The sequence below is a fragment of the Protopterus annectens genome, chromosome 4.part0 (genome assembly GCF_019279795.1).
Source record: "Protopterus annectens isolate FY-2018-M chromosome 4.part0, PAN1.0, whole genome shotgun sequence".
Taxonomy (NCBI): Eukaryota; Metazoa; Chordata; order Ceratodontiformes; family Protopteridae; genus Protopterus; species Protopterus annectens.
The window spans coordinates 974,537,060-974,556,762 of NC_056733.1; the positions used below are offsets into that span (position 1 = coordinate 974,537,060).

The 19,703-nt window shown below is 43.2% G+C and overlaps 1 protein-coding gene across 4 annotated transcripts in view; it reads left to right on the forward strand.

Moving 5' to 3' along the window:
* The window catches only part of LOC122799705 (mitogen-activated protein kinase 9), a 1,999,785-nt gene that overhangs the window by 1,006,250 nt on the left and 973,832 nt on the right, over positions 1-19,703 (forward strand). For all 4 annotated transcript variants that reach the window (XM_044068940.1, XM_044068939.1, XM_044068938.1 and 1 more), the window contains exon 6: positions 17,138-17,276. In XM_044068940.1, the coding sequence (XP_043924875.1) occupies positions 17,138-17,276 (139 nt within the window). The remainder of the gene's footprint in view (positions 1-17,137; positions 17,277-19,703) is intronic.

Sequence of the window (19,703 nt, forward strand, 5' to 3'; positions counted from 1 at the left end):
ACCTTCTTCCTCTTGGGACGATAGCAATACAGTCATCTCAACAAACAAGGCAGAACCAGATCTTATCCCCTCTGTCGAAAGGCTACTCGTGTTTGGAAATGGGCAATATCTTCCCAGCACTTTCTAGTGGAGGGTGGCCTAATGGTTAAGGTGTTCGCCTTACAAACACAAGGTGCAGGGTTTGATTCTCACAAGGGATATTTGGCTAGGCTTAAAATGGCTCACAAGGGCAGTTAGCTTAGTACGACTCTATCCCGGGGGCAACCGATGTGATAGCCGACAAACTCAGCTGGGCAATCTTGATGCCTCACGAGTAGTCTCTGAAGCAGAAAATAGCAGAACAGATTTTCCACAGATTGGGACAGCCTTGCTGCGATCTTTTCGCCAGTCTGATCAACTCCAAATGCAGCAGCTACTTTTCCCTTATCCCACCTCTGGGGGAGTCACCGAGAGACGCATTTGTTCATGATTGGCCCCTGGGTCTCCTTTATGCTTTCCCACACTTCCCTCTCATATCCAAGGTGATTCAGAAAGAGAAACTGTTGGGAAGAAAATTGATTCTCATCACTCCTTACTGGCCTTGTCAGGTTTGGTTCCCCTTTCTCGGGCCTCATCTACTAGACGACCCATGGACTGTGGACCCAGTGCTAGATCTATTGGCACACATGTCAAGCTCTCTTCATCCCAGTCTCCACACCCTCAATTTGACAGATTCGCTGCTCCAGTTCCATCCCTAGTCAGGCTTCATGATTTTTCACCCGTTTTGACCCAGTGTCTGCATTACGTTATATTATCGTATGATGAAAATAGCGAACGCTATTTCATTGTACTGATAATATCTAAACAAAATATCGAACAAACGGAACAGCAATTTTTTTCCCAAGGAAAAAATTCGCTGCTCCGTAAAAAAAAAAAACTTAAACACAAATTTAAGAAGGGGGCTTCGCCCCCACTCCCCCTTTATACTTATATATACCAGCTCTGAGATCGCACCATAGTGGAGGAAATGGCAAAGTCCCGAAGACGGCCCACCGAATTTTTTTCCCTGAGAAATAATTCGATGTTCCGTGACTTTGCTATTTTGCCATTTCGACAGTATCTGATCGACTAAATAGCATTCACTATTTAGCCCATTCGATACTGTCATATAGACTCGTGACCCACATTCTCGCATCTTCTCACAAACCCTCCACTAGAAAGTTAGACACCAGCAAATGGAGAAGGTTTTGTATCTGGGCTGAGGAAAGCAATGGTTGACCCTTACACCGCATCCATCCCAGTGGGTTTGGAATTCTTGTCTGAACGTTTTCACCAGGGTTCGGTTGCTGCCACATTTAGGGTTCAGTTGGCAGCAATATTAAATTTACATTTGGGTCAACATGAGTCTACCCTGATGTCACACAGATTTTGTAAAACCTTCCTTAAAGGTGCTACTTTGTTGAGACCTCCCTTTCAGGAACCGGTAGCTTCATGGGATCTAAACTTCATCCTATCCAAATTAACATCTACACCCTTTGAACCTGCTCATTCATGTTCGTTGAAGTTTCTGTCTTGGAAGACTTTGTTTCTAGTGGCCATCACATCTGATAGACTAGTATCAGAGTTAAAAGCACTGTCTATCAAGTCCCCTTATTTGGTTTTCCACAAAGATAGAGTATCTCTTCGTACAAATCCATCTTTTGTCCCTAAAGTGTGCTCTCATACTAACTTGAACCAAACAATAGCTCTTCCGGTGTTCTTCCCTAATCATTCCAACGCAGCAGAATACAGATTTGATCAGTTGGACGTTCACAGATAATTATGGTTCTATCTACACCGGACCAAGTAATTCAGGAAGTCAGACCAATTGTTTGTTTCCTTCTCCGACTCCAGATTAGGTCTCCCAGTTTCCAAAGTGACCCTTTCGACTTGGATTTCCAGTTGTATATCCTACATTTATTCTTCCGATGGAAAGCCTTTACCTTTCAAGATTAAGGCTAACTGTACTAGATCCCAGTCTACTTCGGCAGCCTTTCAAGCCAGGGTTTCTATTGACAATATTTGTGCAGCAGCAACCTGGGGTACCCCTCACACCTTTATTACTCATTACAAATTGGATTTGACCTCTAGGGGTTGAGCTTCCTTTGGTTCCACGGTACTCAGGAGTATTTTTCTATGAGCCACCCAAGAATAAGATGCTAGGGACGCTGTCCCATGTGTAAGAATGAAGGCAAGATAGGACTACAGAACATAAAGAAGTTATGTACTCACCATAACGTTCCATGTTTGTAGTCCAACTCGCCCTTCATTCTTACGAACCCACCCACCTACCCGCCCATCCTGGAAGGATCTGGAGACAGGATAGTATTACCTTGATAGGGTAGAGACCTTTCATTATTGTTCTTTCTGGATAACCTTAGTTCTGTCTTTCTATAGTTTAGCAGCAAACAAGCTCTGGTGATTATACTGGTGCACCATGGGATACCTACCTAGCCACAAACCAACTAGAAGACTTTGAGCTTTGTAATAGGCCGAGTCGGAGCCGAGGATCAGCTCTGAACCCATGTGTAAGAATGAATGGCGAGATGGACTACAAACATGGAACGTTATGGTGAGTAAATAACTTTTTTTTTACAAGAGTTAATGCATTCTGCAAACCAAGTTAGTAAACATACTTTGCAGTGTGGTTTTGATGCCTTAGAAGCATCTTACAGGGCTGCTGTCACTGGGCCTGTACTGAGAAGGCATGCTTGGCTAAGGAACAAATCTTGCCAGACCATGTCAAAGCAAAATTACTAGATGCTCCATTAAACCAGGAACATTTGTTTGGCACAAAAGCAGTTGTTCTTAATGGAGGAAAAAGCTAAATCTATGCAAACTGTTGAAGATTTCTTACAGGTGCAGCCACCCAGATTCAGTAGGCATTGGCCTTTTAAAAACTGGTCCTTTTCAGCCTCTCCCAGGCCTTCTCAGCCCAAATCCAGAGGCCACAGACCACCAAGACTACAGTCTCAGGGTATGCAGAGATCTAAACAATGGAGTGCTCCCACCTCAAAAACAGGAAGTGGTAAGCCACCCCCTTATGGAAAATGTTCACAATGACTTGTCTATCATCCTTCCCAGCCATGCCCAAGTACTTGTACCCCTAGGAGGAAACCTCACCCTGCATGCAAAAAACTGGATGATCATTACCTAGGACAGATGGGTCCTAAACATTGTATCCCAGGGATACAGATTCTACTTCCACTCACTGCCAACCCCAAATGGGTTACCAGACCTTCCTCCAAACCAGTGGGCAGAGACCCAAAAGCAAGTACTTTCCCTGCTCAGTATCAGGGCTATTCAACCAGTTCCAGTAGAACAAAGGGGACAGGGTTTCTACTCCAGACTATTCCTGGTGGCCAGAAAAGATGGGCTCTTGGCAACCCTATCTTGGATATGTCAATTCTCAACGCTTTCCTGGTGGTCTCAAAATTCAAAATGCTTACACTGCAACAGCTTCTTCCTATGCTAGCCAAGGATGCCTGGCTAGTCACCCAAGACTTTAAAGAAGCTTATCTGCACATCCCCATAAGGGAATCTTGCAGGAAATATCAATGTTTCAGGGCAGGCTGTATGCACGATCAGTTCTCTGCACTTCCCTTTGGCTTATCTACTCACCCAGAATATTCACAAAGTGCCTGGCTCCAGCCATTGCATTACTGCAGGCAGAGAAATATTCAAATTTATCCATATCTGGACAATTGCCTGATTCAGGTGGACAGTCAGGAATTGCTACTTCAGCACCTGGCATTTATAAAGAGACTCCTAACTTCTCTGGGGTACGCCATCAACTAAAATAAATCACATCTGGTACCCAGCCAACAGATTGTATTCCTGGGAGCAAGCTTATTTATTTTATTTATTTTACATTTGTTAACTGGGGGTATCTGACTGAGCCGAAAAGGCCCGTTTTCAGCAGAGGCCCGGGGAGAAAAGCTCCACAAAGAAAAATTACAGACACATTTAGTTAGAGATGATCAGTATACACACAAATTACAAGAGACATGTTTTTACAGTGGTATGCGGCACATAGATTTGTGGTGTACAGCTGAAATTTTGAACATAGGTAGAATGCATACATAGTACGTACATTGTAGATTAGGCAGTGTTTGTGAGTAAGATTGAAAACTATTATCAAGTGCTCTAGATTTAGTATGTATATGTTATCCGCTTTCACTAGCCTGGGGAGCAATCATGGCACTGCCAACTTTGCTTGAGATGTGGCCTGATGAGGTCTTTAAAGGAGGCTTTGGACGATGCGTTTTGAATGCTAGTGGGGACAGAGTTCCATTTTTTAGCCACTGAACTACTATATAGTGCATCTCCAAAGCTAGTGTAGCTGTTGGTGACTTCTAGAAGTAGTTTGCTTGATGATCTAAGAGGCCTTTTGGCTGAGTGATGATGTACTAGGTTTTTGAGGGCAGGACACTTACTGGGGAGGTAATAGATAGAATGACAGAGGCAGAGCTGATTGTAGGTTAGGAGGTTGGGCAGTTCAAGCCAGTAGAGCTGTCTCAAAGCAGTAACAGTGATGAGTTCTATATGAGCAATTTGCAGCAACTTCCCAGATGGCATTCCTCACTCCAGAAAAACAAGTTTATTTGACAAACTACTTCAAACTAATGGCCACCAAAACCCAGCTATCTGCAAGAAAAATACTGCAAGCCCCTAGGGTTCATGGCCTCATGCATTCTACTAATTCCATATGCAAGACTGCATATGAGGAAACTTCAATGGTACTTAAAAAGTCTCTGGTGTCAACATTCTCAGGACCTGGAATCAGTGATACCTATCATTCCTTGTCTAAGGGCAGAGTTCCTTTGGTGGGCAGAGGCATGCAACCACAACAAGGGACTTCCTTTCACTCAACCCCTCACCGCCCAAACCCTGACAACAGATGCATCAGACTATGCATGGGGTGGCTCACATGGCAGGCAAATGCATTCAAGGCAAATAGAGCCCAGGACAAATTCCCTTGCATATCAGTCACAAAAAAATGTTAGCTGTACAGAATGCTCTGACGGCCTTCAATTAACTTATCCTTCCAGGACAACTCCTGATAGACAGACAACACCACAGTTATGTGGTACATAAACAAGCAGGGGGGGGGACTCATTCCTACCCACTCTGCAGGTTAGCCATGGCCCTGTGGAACACAGCCTTGAGCAACCAAGTGCAACCTGCAAGCTCAGTTCCTGCCAGGCAAACAAAATTCACTGGCAGACGCCTTAAGCAGAAATCTACTGGACCCACATGAGTGGATTCTGGAACCCAGCTCATTCAAACTTCCAGTCCACTGGTGGGGGACACCAGAGGTGGACCTCTGCCTCCCCCCAAAACCATCAATTGAGCAAATTTTGCACCAGAAATCCTCACAGCAAAGCGTGGAAAGTTGATGCTCTATCCTTTACATGGGAAAACCTCTCAATTAATGCCTTTCCCCCTCTGCCCCTCCTCTCAAAAGTATTACTCATATTCAAACAAGACAGACCAAGGAAAATCCTTATTGCCCCAAACTGGCCACGCCAGCACTGGTACCCACTCCTACATAGTGTGACAGCAGTGCCACCCTGGCACCATCAGACCCCCTCCCTGTTGTCCCAGCAGGAGGGACAGATTTTGCATCCACAGCTGCAAACCCTGAACCTTGCAGCCTGGCTTATCCCCTGAATACACCACCAGCAACCCTCAGCAAACAGGTGCTGGATGTCATCCTTGAGGCCAGAAGGCCTAGTACTAGGAAATCCTATTCTGAAAAGTGGAAAAGATATTGTTCTTGGAGCCAGTCTCAAGGAAAGGACACAGCCGTGCCAACCTTACCTCAAATCTTAGATTACCTAGCAGAGCTGCTCCACAGAGGCCTATCTTTCTCATCCATTAAGATCCATGCCTCTGCCATCTCAGCTCATTACAATACTGAGCCTCCTGTCTTTTCTCACCCTCTCATCAAACAGTGCCTGAGAGGAGTTAACAATTTAAGGCCCCCGAGGAGAGCTCCCTCCCCTGCCTGGGACCTTAACTTTGTACTAGAGAAGCTCACGCTTCTCCCAATTGAACCTGCTGCTGGAGCAGAGTTAAAATTCCTCTATTGGAAAACAGCCTTACTTCTAGCCATCACTTCAGCAAGAAGAGTGTCTGAGTTATAAGCACTAATGGCTGTGGAACCCTTCATTATTTTCCATGCTGACAGGGTTTCCCTCAGGACTAACCCTTCATTTATGCCCAAGATGGTATCCAGTGTGGCTTTAAACCAAGCCATCCACTTACCAACCTTTTTCCCTAATCCTCAGAATAAAGGGGAAAGGATCCTGCACTCCTTGGACGTGCATAGACAGCTCAGGTTCTACCTTGACAGGACTAAACTTTTCAGAAAATCTGACCAGCTGCTAGTCAGATTTGCTATAGGGGCAGAGGGCAAGGCCATTTCAAGGCAAGCCATTTCCAAATGGATAGCACACTGCATCCATTTCTGCTACAGACACCATGGAAAACCTACCCCACAGGGGATCAGAACTCATTCCACTAGGGCTACCTCAACCTCTACAGCATTTCTCAGGGGAGTCCCTTCCAGGGACATCCTGGAAGCTACAACCTGGAGTTCTGTACACACCTTCACCAAACATCGGCACTTACCTATCTTTTCTAAATCCAGAGCTGGATTTGCCACAGCAGTCTTACAAGGCCTGCTAGCCAGCCCTAATGCTTCTTGACTGCCCCCACCCTTTCTCAGCTTTTGGGAATCAACCCAAGTGTGATGAATGCAACAGTGAAACACGAAGAACATAGTACAGTTGTGTACACTTACCATAAATGTAGATGTTCGAGTGTATTCACTGCTGCAGTCCTGGTTACCCTCCCTCCAGCCCCCTGATTTTTTTCTATACTTTCTACCTATCCTCTTCTTGGCCATATATTATGGCAATGGTATTTACTTTTTACTGGAGGTGTTACACACCATGTAATTGCTTCCTATTATGGGGGCTCCTGACATCTGGGGCAAGAAAAACAGATGTAATGGCATCAGCTGCATGTTTTATACCCCTGACAACATGATGTCATGGAAGAGGCAACAGTATCCAATGCAGAAATCCCAAGACTCTGGTATTCGGGCCAACTGAGTGCCACCTGCAGGCAGGTGTGATGACTGCAACAGTGAATACGCTCAAACATCTACATTTATGGTAAGTGTACACAACTGTACTTTCTATATCCAAAGCATCCTGATTAATGGAAGGAGAACAAAGGTTCCATATCCAAAGCGTCCTAATTAATGGAAGGAGAACAAAGGTTCCATATCCAAAGCGTCCTGATTAATGGAAGGAGAACAAAGGTTCCATATCCAAAGCATCCTGATTAATGGAAGGAGAACAAAGGTTCCATATCCAAAGTATCCTGATTAATGGAAGGAGAACAAAGGTTCCATATCCAAAACGTCCTGATTAATGGAAGGAGAACAAAGGTTCCATATCCAAAGCGTCCTGATTAATGGAAGGAGAACAAAGGTTCCATATCCAAAGCATCCTGATTAATGGAAGGAGAACAAAGGTTCCATATCCAAAGCATCCTGATTAATGGAAGGAGAACAAAGGTTCCATACCCAAAGAATCGTGATTAATGGAAGGAGAACAAAGGTTCCATACCCAAAGAATCATGATTAATGGAAGAACAATGGTTCCATATCCAAAGCATCCTGATTAATGGAAGGAGAACAAAGGTTCCATATCCAAAGCATCCTGATTAATGGAAGGAGAACAGAGGTTCCATATCCAAAGCATCCTGATTAATGGAAGGAGAACAAAGGTTCCCTATCCAAAGCATCCTGATTAATGGAAGGAGAACAAATGTTCCATATCCAAAGCATCCTGATTAATGGAAGGAGAACAAAGGTTCCATATCCAAAGCATCCTGTTTAATGGAAGGAGAACAAAAGTTCCATATCCAAAGCATCCTGATTAATGGAAGGAGAACAAAGGTTCCATATCCAAAGCATCCTGATTAATGGAAGGAGAATAAAGGTTCCATAGCCAAAGCATCCTGATTAATGGAAGAAGAACAAAGGTTCTGTACCCAAAACATCCTGATTAATGGAAGGAGAACAAAGGTTCCATATCCAATGCATCCTGAGTAATGGAAGAACAAAGGTTCCATATGCAAAGCATTCTGATTAATGGAAGGAGAACAAAGGTTCCGTATCCAAAGCATCCTGATTAATGGAAGGAGAACAAAGGTTCCATATCCAAAGCATCCTGATTAATGGAAGGAGAACAAAGGTTCCATATCCAAAGCATCCTGATTAATGGAAGGAGAACAAAGGTTCCTGATTAATGGAAGGAGAACAAAGGTTCTGTATCCAAAGCATCCTGATTAATGGAAGGACAACAAAGGTTCCATATCCAAAGCATCCTGATTAATGGAAGGACAACAAAGGTTCCATATCCAAAGCATCCTGATTAATGGAAGGACAACAAAGGTTCCATATCCAAAGCATCCTGATTAATGGAAGGACAACAAAGGTTCCATATGCAAAGCATCCTGATTAATGGAAGGAGAACAAAGGTTCCATATCCACAGCATCCTGATTAATGGAATGAGAACAAAGGTTCCATATCCAAAGCATCCTGATTAATGGAAGGAGAACAAAGGTTCCATATCCAAAGCATCCTGATTAATGGAAGAACAAAGGTTCCATATCCAAAGCATTCAGATTAATGGAAGGAGAACAAATGTTCCATTCATTCATGTTGTTATCCATTGGCCAGGACACCCTTGGTTTTCCATGCTGTTAGAGCAGACCTCATTTTCAGATTTTTCCTGACAAGAAGTATCTGATTCAGCAAGACGATGGGGTGCTAGCACCCCTTCTGCTAACTTGAAGCTGATGCTTGTTGTCTCACACATGTTTTTTCTCCCGAGGTCACTAATGTCTTCTAAAAGATTGAAACATGTTTGGTAGTAGTATTTCTAAACGTGAAAATGATTTTCATGTAGAGAGAATAGCTCAGCATTTGTTCAGCTAACCACTGTTTTTTTGGGGGGCTTAATTGCTCTTCATGAAAATACATTGGTCTGTTTTGCTGATGTGCCTGCCTTAACTTTTTTGTCTATCCATTACAGTGTTACTTTTTGAGTAGCATACCTTAACCCACAAAAAATTTTCACTGTGCTGCAAACCATTGTTTATGCTTAAGGTTAAGTCAGATGTCTAAATGTAAAAAATATGTGAATCCTATAAATCAGACTAGCGGAAATGGATGAAATGCCGCTGCGCAGGAAGTCTCCTACGTAGGTGCTACTTCATGAGCATTTTCTTCCTTTTAAAATATGAAGGTTTGATTGAATAACTATTTTTATTTGACTTTAAGATATTGCGGCTTATGTGGGATTTAAATTGTGTTTTGGAAAGGGTGAACAGTTCTCTTTTTGACCAGGAAAATTTCAGGCGATGTTCTTCATAAGATTACTACTGCAGCATTATGTGTGACTGATGGGATTTAATCAGTAGTAGAAGTCTGCTGATCTGGTCTGATATTTAGAACTTTGTAAATCCACAGTGTTGGCGGTTTTCTTTCTCACGCAGTATCATTATAATGCTGGCTAGGAAGAGGGGAGAGCAAAGTGACAGTGTTTCAGAATAAACATTAATCATTATCACTGTAGCAGAGGTACTGTAACAGGTGGCATGCAGAAGGGCATTAAATTAAGATAATACATAAATGAGTATTATCGTAAGATGTGATGTCCTTCAAGGATGCATCTGCAGTCCTTACAAATGGGTTGTCCTGTCATCAGGCAGCCCTTCGGTCGGCCGGATTCCAAAGTCTGGGTCTGGCCTCGGCTGGTGTCGCACTTCACCCGACGTCATCACTGTAGGTCTTCGGGTATAAAGGCATCAGCCGACGCCATTTTCCCCAGTCTTTCTTGCCGCGTGGCGCCCGAAGCAGAAGCTGTTTGCAAGTGCCGGTCGGTCAGATCCAGAGATTACTTCTACCGAATACTACTTCGAAGACTTCTAAAAAGCTAAGTACCCCGTTGGGGACTCTTTCTTGCCTCAGCCGATGTCAGAAAAAGTGAATAACTGTTTAACTTGTGGGAAACAAATACCTCATAAAGATTTCCACTCTTACTGCTTACCTTGTTTAGGCCCAGACCACGACGTAGCAGCTTGTTTAGCCTGTGCTTCCTTCAACCGACGAGCACTTAGGCGTCGGTCGGAGTTTGCTGAACAGTTTTTCGGCTCAGATTTTGCGTACATTATGCCGTCGGATCCTCCGACTATTCAAATTGTTAAGAAACGCAAAGAGAAGGACCGACACTCGCGGTCCGCGGTTTTGGCCGAAACCACGGTTAAGCAAGTCGCGAGTGTCTCGGTTTCGGCCGAAACCGAGCAAACGGGTCAATCTTCAGCTGAATCCATGACTACTACCGAGGCCCCTTCAACCCTAGTTGAAACGGCCTCTGAAGTTTTGCCTACTACTGTGGTTTCTCAAGAATTATCGGACACCATCCCTTTGGATGTCTCTACTCCAGCACGTGGTGCTGCTAGGCCTCCTGCAGCCATGTCTATAAAGGCCTTTGCCAGGGCTAAAGCAGCCAAATCTGCTAAGTCTGTGCCTGTTAAGCCCCCCTCACACAGGCCCAGTTCCAGTTCCCAAATGCTTACTCTGGCAGAGGATCTCATCTCTTTAATTAGGGGATCCCAATCTCACCCAGACAGGGCCTCTCAGCCTCCAGAAAAGAGACCTAGAGCAGAGACCCCTGAGCCAGTGTCCTCAGATGACTCTTCTGATGATACAGACAATACAGACCATCCAGAGGCTCCTTTTTCTACTTATGAAGACTCCGATGCAGAAGAATCAATTCCATCTGCCTCTCCACCAGAGGAATTTTCTTTTGGGGAAACCTTACATGCCATGAGAGAGCAATTCCAATGGCAGGGTCAAGATTTCTCAGATTCAAGAAAAGGCTTAGGACCTTTTACACTTACCGCAACATAGGCCTTTAGCTATACCTCCAGTTCTTCCTGTTGTGGATGATGCATTTAATGATGCTTGCACTGCTCCTGATACTTTACCTCCAGCCCCTGCTAAGCCCGATAGGTTTTACAGGGTCCCGGACACTCACCACCACTTATACAAGGCTCCTTTTGCAGATCCTGAGACTATCTCCCAGGGGCCTAAGGCAGTAGCTTGACCTCAGCGAAAAACCCTCTCCCTTCTGAAAGGGAATCCAGGTCCTTAGAGAGATGGGGTAAAAAGTATACACCTCTGCTACTCTCTCAGCTAGAGCTTTGAACTGTCAGTTTCATATGATCCAATACCAAGAGTTTATGCTTGATCAGTTAACTAAGAAACTGTCCTCTGATGATTCCTTAGATAAGAAATATGTTCTAGAAATGGTGAATAACATTCAGCAGGTTAGTAACCATTCTTTAAAATGTGGCTATGATGCACTGGAGGCTTCATTTAGATCAGCCATGACTGGCACAGTTATAAGAAGGCATGCATGGCTGAAAGAGCAGGTCTTGCCGGATCATGTTAAAGCAAAGCTATTAGATGCTCCTATGGATAAGGTCAGTCTATTTGGTTCTCCTGCCCAACAGGTAATGAAGAAAATGGAAGAGAAGGCAAAATCTGTACAAACAGTTAAAGATTTCTTACAGGTTCAGCCCCCAAGGTTTAGCAGGAACTGGCCTTCCAAAAATTGGACCTTTCCAGACTCCTCTAAAACTCAGAGAGGCAGGAATATGCGTTCAAGAGGCAGAAATCAATCCAGAGGAGGTGCCTACAGGGGACGCCAGTGGCAAGGCAATAACCAACGAGGCACTGATACAACCACTACCACTGCAACAGGACAATCACAGTGACTTGGCTCTGACACCGCCTACCAGGGAACAAATAGCAGCACCCTTAGGCGGAAAGTTAGCCTTATTTTCAAAAAACTGGCACTATATTACAAGAGACAAGTGGATTTTGCAAACTATAGACCAAGGCTACAGGTTTCACTTCCACACCTTACCAATAAAAGAGGAATGCCAAACCTGCCACCAAATCAAAAGGCAGAAGCTCTAAAACAAATAGCTCAATTAACAAAGATGAGAGCTGTGGAAAGGGGTACCACCTACAGAACAGGGCAAGGGATTTTACTCCAGACTCTTCCTAGTACCAAGAAAAGAGAAAAGTTGGAGACCTATTCTCGACCTGTCCGCTTTAAACACATTCATCATTGTTCCAAAATTCAAAATGCTGACCCTACAGCAACTTCTTCCCATGCTGGGCAAGGAGTATTGGCTGGTAACTCTAGATCTCAAGGAGGCATACCTGCACGTCCCCATACGACCATATTGCAGAAGATACCTCAGATTTCTTGCAGGATCAGAGCATTATCAATTCTCAGCATTGCCCTTTGGCTTATCTACTGCGCCCAGAGTGTTCACGAAATGCCTGGCATCAGTAATCGCTCACTGCAGGCTTCAGGGAATCGAAATTTATCCATACCTGGACGACTGCCTGATACAAGCGGACAACAAAAACAAGCTGACACAAGACTTACAAAGAGTCATTTGTTTACTACAAGCCCTGGGATACACAGTCAATTTAAAAAAGTCAAGACTGATACCATCCCAGACAAGAACATTCTTGGGTGCAGAACTGGACACAGTAAAACAGATGGCATTCCTAACTGCAGAAAAACAAGAACAACTTCCTCTTTACTTCTTGGCAATAACAAAGCAGAACAAACTAACAGCAAGGAAAGTACTGCAGGCCTTGGGCTTCATGGCATCCTGCATAATCCTGGTCCCCCATGCCAGACTGCATATGAGAAAGCTACAGTGGTACCTGAAGAATTTATGGTCTCAACACAGACACAGCTTAGAAACCGAAATACCACTAATCCCATGCCTGAAACAAGAGTTCCTATGGTGGGCTCAGGCATGCCAGTCAAACCCAGGTTTGTCCTTCCACAACATTCAACCAAGCCAAACCATCACAACGGACGCCTCAGACCTCGGTTGGGGGGCCCACATGCTGGACAAGTGCATTCAAGGCTTATGGACTCCAGATCAGCTGCACCTACACATAAATCAAAAAGAAATGCTGGCAGTAAAACTAGCAATCCAGAGTTTCAAACCATTCCTCAAAGAAGGCCAATTGATGATAAGGACAGACAACACCACAGTCATGTGGTACATCAACAAACAGGGAGGCACTCATTCATACCCCCTATGCCGAATGGCTCTAGACCTATGGAATATGGCTCTGAGTTACAACATTTAGTTACAGGCAATATTTGTACCGGGAAAAGAAAACATCCTAGCAGACATGTTAAGCAGAACTACCTCGGATGCTCACGAATGGATGCTACACCCGGACATCTTCAAGGCCATCACAAAGAAATGGGGAATGCCACAAATAGACCTATTCGCATCCCCACTCAATCACCAGCTCAAGAAATTCTGCACAAGGACATACCACCCACTTGCTTGGAAGATGGATTCTCTATCCTTCAGTTGGAAAGGCCTGACAGCATATGCATTTCCACCTCTTCCTTTGATGCACAAGGTACTACTGAAAATCAAAAAGGAACGTCCAAGGATAATTCTGATAGCTCCAAATTGGCCAAGACAACATTGGTATCCATTACTGAGGAGCATGTCTCGGGGGGAACCGTGGACACTACCCCTGATTCCTTTGATGTTAACTCAGAGCGACTACAACATCCTGCATCCAAACCTGAAAACTCTGCAACTGACTGCCTGGAACATTACATAACAGCAACTAACCCAGATTTATCCCAAAGGGTTAAAGACATTATCCTTGAGGCCCGCAGACCTTCAACAAGAAGGAACTATGCAGGAAAATGGAAAAGGTTTGTCATTTGGAGTACTGAAAGAGGAAAAGATGTGTCAAAGGTAGATATTGCCAACATCCTGGAGTATTTGGCAGAGCTTCTTCATACAGGCCTGTCCTACTCCTCCATCAAGATACATGCATCAGCTATTTCTGCAGAATACAGCTTCGATCCCCCTGTCTTCTCACACCCTCTACTCAGGCAGTTTCTGAGAGGAATTAAGAATGTAAAACCTCCTAGGAAACCACCAATACCAGCATGGGACTTGAACTTTGTGCTAGAAAAATTGACACTCCCTCCATTCGAACCAGCAGCAACAGCAGATCTACAACACCTATCCTGGAAAACTGCTTTCCTGCTGGCAATTACTTCAGCAAGAAGGGTTTCGGAACTACAGACTCTAATGGCAGTACAACCCTTCCTAATCTTCCATCAAGATAGTGTGTCCATGAGAACTAATCCTACATTTATGCCTAAGGTGGTATCCAGAGTGCCTCTAAACCAGGCAATCCACCTACCTACCTTCTTTCCCAATCCACAGAACAGAGGGGAAAGACTGCTGCATACCTTGGATGTACATAGACAATTGCGCTACTACCTGGACAGAACCAAGGGCAATAGAAAAACTGACCAGCTACTAGTAGCATATGCAACAGGAAGGGAAGGAAAAGCAATTTCCAAACAGACAATCTCCAAGTGGATAGGAAATTGCATACGATTCTGTTACTCCTACCATGGAAAGCAAGTTCCACAGAACATAAGGCCTCATTCTACTAGGACTACAGCCACTACCACAGCTTTCTTACGAGGAGTGGCTACCAAGGACATTATAGAGGCTGCTACTTGGACCTCCGTGCATACATTTGCCAAGCATTATAACTTACCTCTATACTCTAGATCCCGAGCAGGGTTTGCCACTGCTGTTTTGCAAGGGATCCTAACTACACCATAATTTCTTCTTCCTCCTCCCCTAGTTTGGATATGGTATTCTACCCATTTGTAAGGACTGCAGATGCATCCTTGAAGGACATAGTACAGTTTTGTACCTACCATAAATGTAGATGTCCGAACAGGATAGCATCTGCAGTCAGGATTACCCACCCTCCTTCCCCTCTGTGGTACTCCTAGGGTATTTACCCTCCTAATAGCTAGCTGGGGGGGGGGGGATTCTTATGGTGTATTTGTTTGTATATATGTACATACATGCTTATTTTTTGTTTGCCTTCTACTCTTTTGGAAACATTGGCATTTATCCAAAAATTTAGCTATCCAAGAGGGCAACTGGCATCTGGGGCAAGAAACACTGAGGAAAATGGCGTCGGCTGATGCCTTTATACCCGAAGACCTACAGTGATGACGTCGGGTGAAGTGCGACACCAGCCGAGGCCAGACCCAGACTTTGGAATCCGGCCGACCGAAGGGCTGCCTGACGACAGGACAACCCATTTGTAAGGACTGCAGATGCTATCCTGTTCGGACATCTACATTTATGGTAGGTACAAAACTGTACTTTATTCACAGTCAGCCAGTGAAACTGGTAAGATGAGTTACCAGTATACCAGCATAATATCAGGTAGCATAACGTCTCTTGTTGAGAAAATAATATATAAAGAACAAAGTGTTTACAGTCTGTAAAGTTACTGAGAATGGGATGAAGGAGTGCATGGCATTAATAATATATAAAGAACAAAGTGTTTACAGTCTGTAAAGTTATTGAGAATGGGATGTGAAGGAGTGCATGGCTTTAATAATATATAAAGAACAGTGTTTACAGTCTGTAAAGTTACTGAGAATGGGATGTGAAGGAGTGCATGGCATTAATAATATATAAAGAACAAAGTGTTTACAGTCTGTAAAGTTACTGAGAATGGGATGTGGAGTGCATGGCATTAATAATATATAAAGAACAAAGTGTTTACAGTCTGTAAAGTTATTGAGAATGGGATGTGAAGGAGTACATGGCATTAATAATATATAAAGAACAAAGTGTTTACAGTCTGTAAAGTTACTGAGAATGGGATGTGAAGGAGTGCATGGCATTAATAATATATAAAGAACAAAGTGTTTACAGTCTGTAAAGTTTTTGAGAATGGGATGTGAAGGAGTGCATGGCATTAATAATATATAAAGAACAAAGTGTTTACGGTCTGTAAAGTTATTGAGAATGGGATGTGAAGGAGTGCATGGCATTAATAATATATAAAGAGCAAAGTGTTTACAGTCTGTAAAGTTACTGAGAATGGGATATGAAGGATTGCATGGCATTAATATACAAGAGCAAAGTGTTTACGGTCTGTAAAGTTACTGAGAATGGGATGTGAAGGAGTGCATGGCATTAATAATATATAAAGAGCAAAGTGTTTACAGTCAGTAAAGTTATTGAGAATGGGATGTGAAGGAGTGCATGGCATTAATATACAAGAGCAAAGTGTTTACGGTCTGTAAAGTTACTGAGAATGGGATGTGAAGGAGTGCATGGCATTAATAATATATAAAGAGCAAAGTGTTTACAGTCAGTAAAGTTATTGAGAATGGGATGTGAAGGAGTGCATGGCATTAATTTAAATGAAAGGAAGAATGGAAAGGAGGGAGACAAAAAAAATTAAAACCAAAAAAGTAGTAGTGCCAGGCCAAGAATACCTTTGCTGTTCTCCCACCCAGGTTCAGGAGATTTTGGCATTACTAAAGACGCTTGTAAATGTGTTTCCTGGTAAGCTAGGGTACACCCACCTGATGAAGCATAGTGTAGACACAGGACCACAGAGACACATCAAATAGGTCCCTTGTAAGGTGCCCGAGTTGATTAAGCAAACACTGATGAGCTGCGAGAGACCCTGAATCTGAGGGTAACCCAGGGATGCAGTAGTTCACTTAAGATATAAGCTAATGAATGAATAAACGGACATACCATTTTATTTGTAATATGCAGTAATAGCTCATCTCTGAAACAGTCTTAAGTCCCGGAAGTTTGCAGTTAGATGGAGGTTGGGCCCCACATTTTTACTTGGGTCAGCCATGGCTCCTCTTCTTGCTTCTACTACTGAAGTGCATTATGTTTGCCATTTTCAGCATTTGCCTAACATTTACAGGCTTAACTAGTATGTAACGTGAAGATTTAAGTCAATGCACTGCTATTAACCAAAGGATGGCATACATATACAGTGTTTGTAATGGTACTTGGTAGTTCATTTGTAGTAATTCAAAGAAATTCAGAAACATTTTTTGAAGCTAATCGTAATCTAGATGTATTTGTTTGTGTTCTGTCTAGGTACTTAGTCATGGAACTGATGGATGCTAACTTGTGCCAAGTTATACATATGGAACTAGACCATGAACGAATGTCCTACCTTCTCTACCAAATGCTGTGCGGTATTAAGCACCTGCATTCCGCTGGCATCATCCACCGAGTAGGTAGTACCAGGAGGGACATTTTTATTTTTATGAAAATGTACACGTTACTGTATGTGTAGGTAATATCTGTTTGAGTCATTTAATGATCTTATTTCAAGGAGCTCTCTGCAGTGGGTAATGGTTGGGGTCTCCTGTTTGGAGGGTCCCTTTCTTAGTACGCAAATCTTCTTATTCCGTAGCACTTTATTTATTATCAGTTTGATTACCGGGGAAGTCCACTGGGCCAACAAGTGCCCATTTTCAGTGGAGGCCTGGGGAGAAAAGCTCCATGAACAATATAATAGAATAAAGGTTGCAAAATGCAAATAAATGTTACAAAGTGAAATACAATACAATATAGGTTGCAAAAAAACAAATAAAGGTTACAAAGTGAAATACAAGAGTAGGATTCATACATTCAACAATTGCAAAGTGTAGTATACATTGAGACAGTTTAACAACAGAAATTTTATTTATTTATTTATTTATTTTTTCAGATTACAATATTTACATGCTTGGAATCAATTAAAGTCTGCTAGTTCTGGTTCTTTGGAGCAATAAGAATAAGTATGAGGGTATAGTGGAGTGGGAGTAAGGAGAGCTTAGTGGAGAATCCCTAGAATTTATGTGGGGTGAAAGCAGGAGCATTTACATTTGGAAGATAGGTGAAGGAAAAGTTGAGTCTTGAAGGATTCAGTGTTGGGTATAGTCCTAAGAGAAGGAGGCAGAGAGTTCCATTTTTTACCTAGAGAGAAGGAAAGTAGAAGCTGGCCAGTGGGATGTTTGGGTTTGAGAATGGAGATTAGGTTTTGGTGTTCAGATCTTGGTGATCTGTTAGGGATGTATGGAGGAAAGATGTTCTTTAAGGCTGGGCATTTATCAGGGGAGAATATTAGTTTGTGAGCGGTGGTTAGTTGCAGATAGTCTAGGTGGTTAGGGAGTTCTAACCAGTTCAGAGATTGTAGGCTGAGGCAGCGGTGAGTTGATGTTTTGGATTTGGTGGCAAATTTAGAGCTCTTATTATAGCAAGCTTAGAGGTGTTGGTAACAGACAAATTGGTTAGAAGAGGGGCTCCATATAGTAGGGAAGGTAGGAAGTAGGTGATTGCCAGGGTATGCCTAGAAGAGTTGGAAAGAAAATGATTGTTCCTATATGGCATACCTAGCTTTTGGTGGGTTTTCTTTGTTTTGTTGTATTTGAAGATCGAATTTGAGGTGTTCATCTATGGTAATGCCAAGGAGTTTTGCAGAGGGGACCACTTCAATGGCAGTGTTAGTTTGGCTTAGGACATTGAAAGTGTTTTTGTCCAAGGGGGAAACCTTGGAGGGGAGGAAAATTAGTATTTTAGATTTACTGGAGTTGAGTGAAATGTGGTTTTGGTGCATCCAGTTCTCTGTAGTGGAAAAGGCTAATTGAGTTTTGGTCAGTAGTTCAGGAAAGTTGGGGGCATAACAGACCAAGGTAAGAGTCATCAGCGTATTGGATGACCATGGTGTCGGGGATGACGTTGTGAAGGTTATTTATAAAGATGTTGAAAAGCATGGGTCCGAGGATGGACCCCTGAGGAATGCCAGTAGGTGTAGGCAAGAAGGAAGAGGAGGAGTTCTTCCATTTGACAGCTTGAGATCTGTCAGATAGGTAACTGGAGAACCAGGATAGAGCATTAGGGGAGAGATTGAGGTTAGTCAGATGATGAAGAAGGTGCGTATGGGAGATGGTGTCAAAGGCTTTCGAAAGATCTAGCAGTACTGTGGATACAATGAGTCCAGGGTCTCGTGCTTGATTGACAGTTTCTAGGAAGGATAGTAAGGCAGTTATGGTACTGTGGCCAGGACGGAAGCCGTGCTGGGTGGGTGTTAGGAGGTGATTCTGAATTAGATAAGGTAAAAGTTGGTGGTGGACACATTTTTCTAGAATATTGGAGAGAGTAGGGCGATGGGGCGGAAGTTAGAAATAGTGGTGTTTTTGCCTCCTTTGTGAAGAGGTAGAATGTAGGCTGAACGCCAGAGTTTCGGTATGTATGACTCATTTAAGGATCTGTTAATCCGAATACTAATTGGGAGAGCAATACCTTCAGCTGCATGTTTGAGGAAGGAGGAGGGAATGTTGTCAGGGCATTAGAGCATGGCTTTAGCTTGGATAGAAGCTTTTTTATAAAAACAGGTTTGAGATGGAAATTAAGGGGATTGTTGTTTGGGTTGTTGGGCGTTGTGAAGAGGGAGTTAGGTGGGTTCTTTGGGAATGTTTTAGTTAGCTTAGCTATGGATTCAGTAAAGAAGGTGTTGAAATGGGAGCTCAGTTCACTGTCAGATAGATTAGGGTCAGGGCAGGGATTGTTCTGCGATCCGGGATGGAGAAGGGAGTTGACCGATTTCCAGAATTGTTTTGGGTTCTTATTGTTGTTGGACTGAAGTTTATTGTAGTAGTTTTTTTTGTCATTGGTA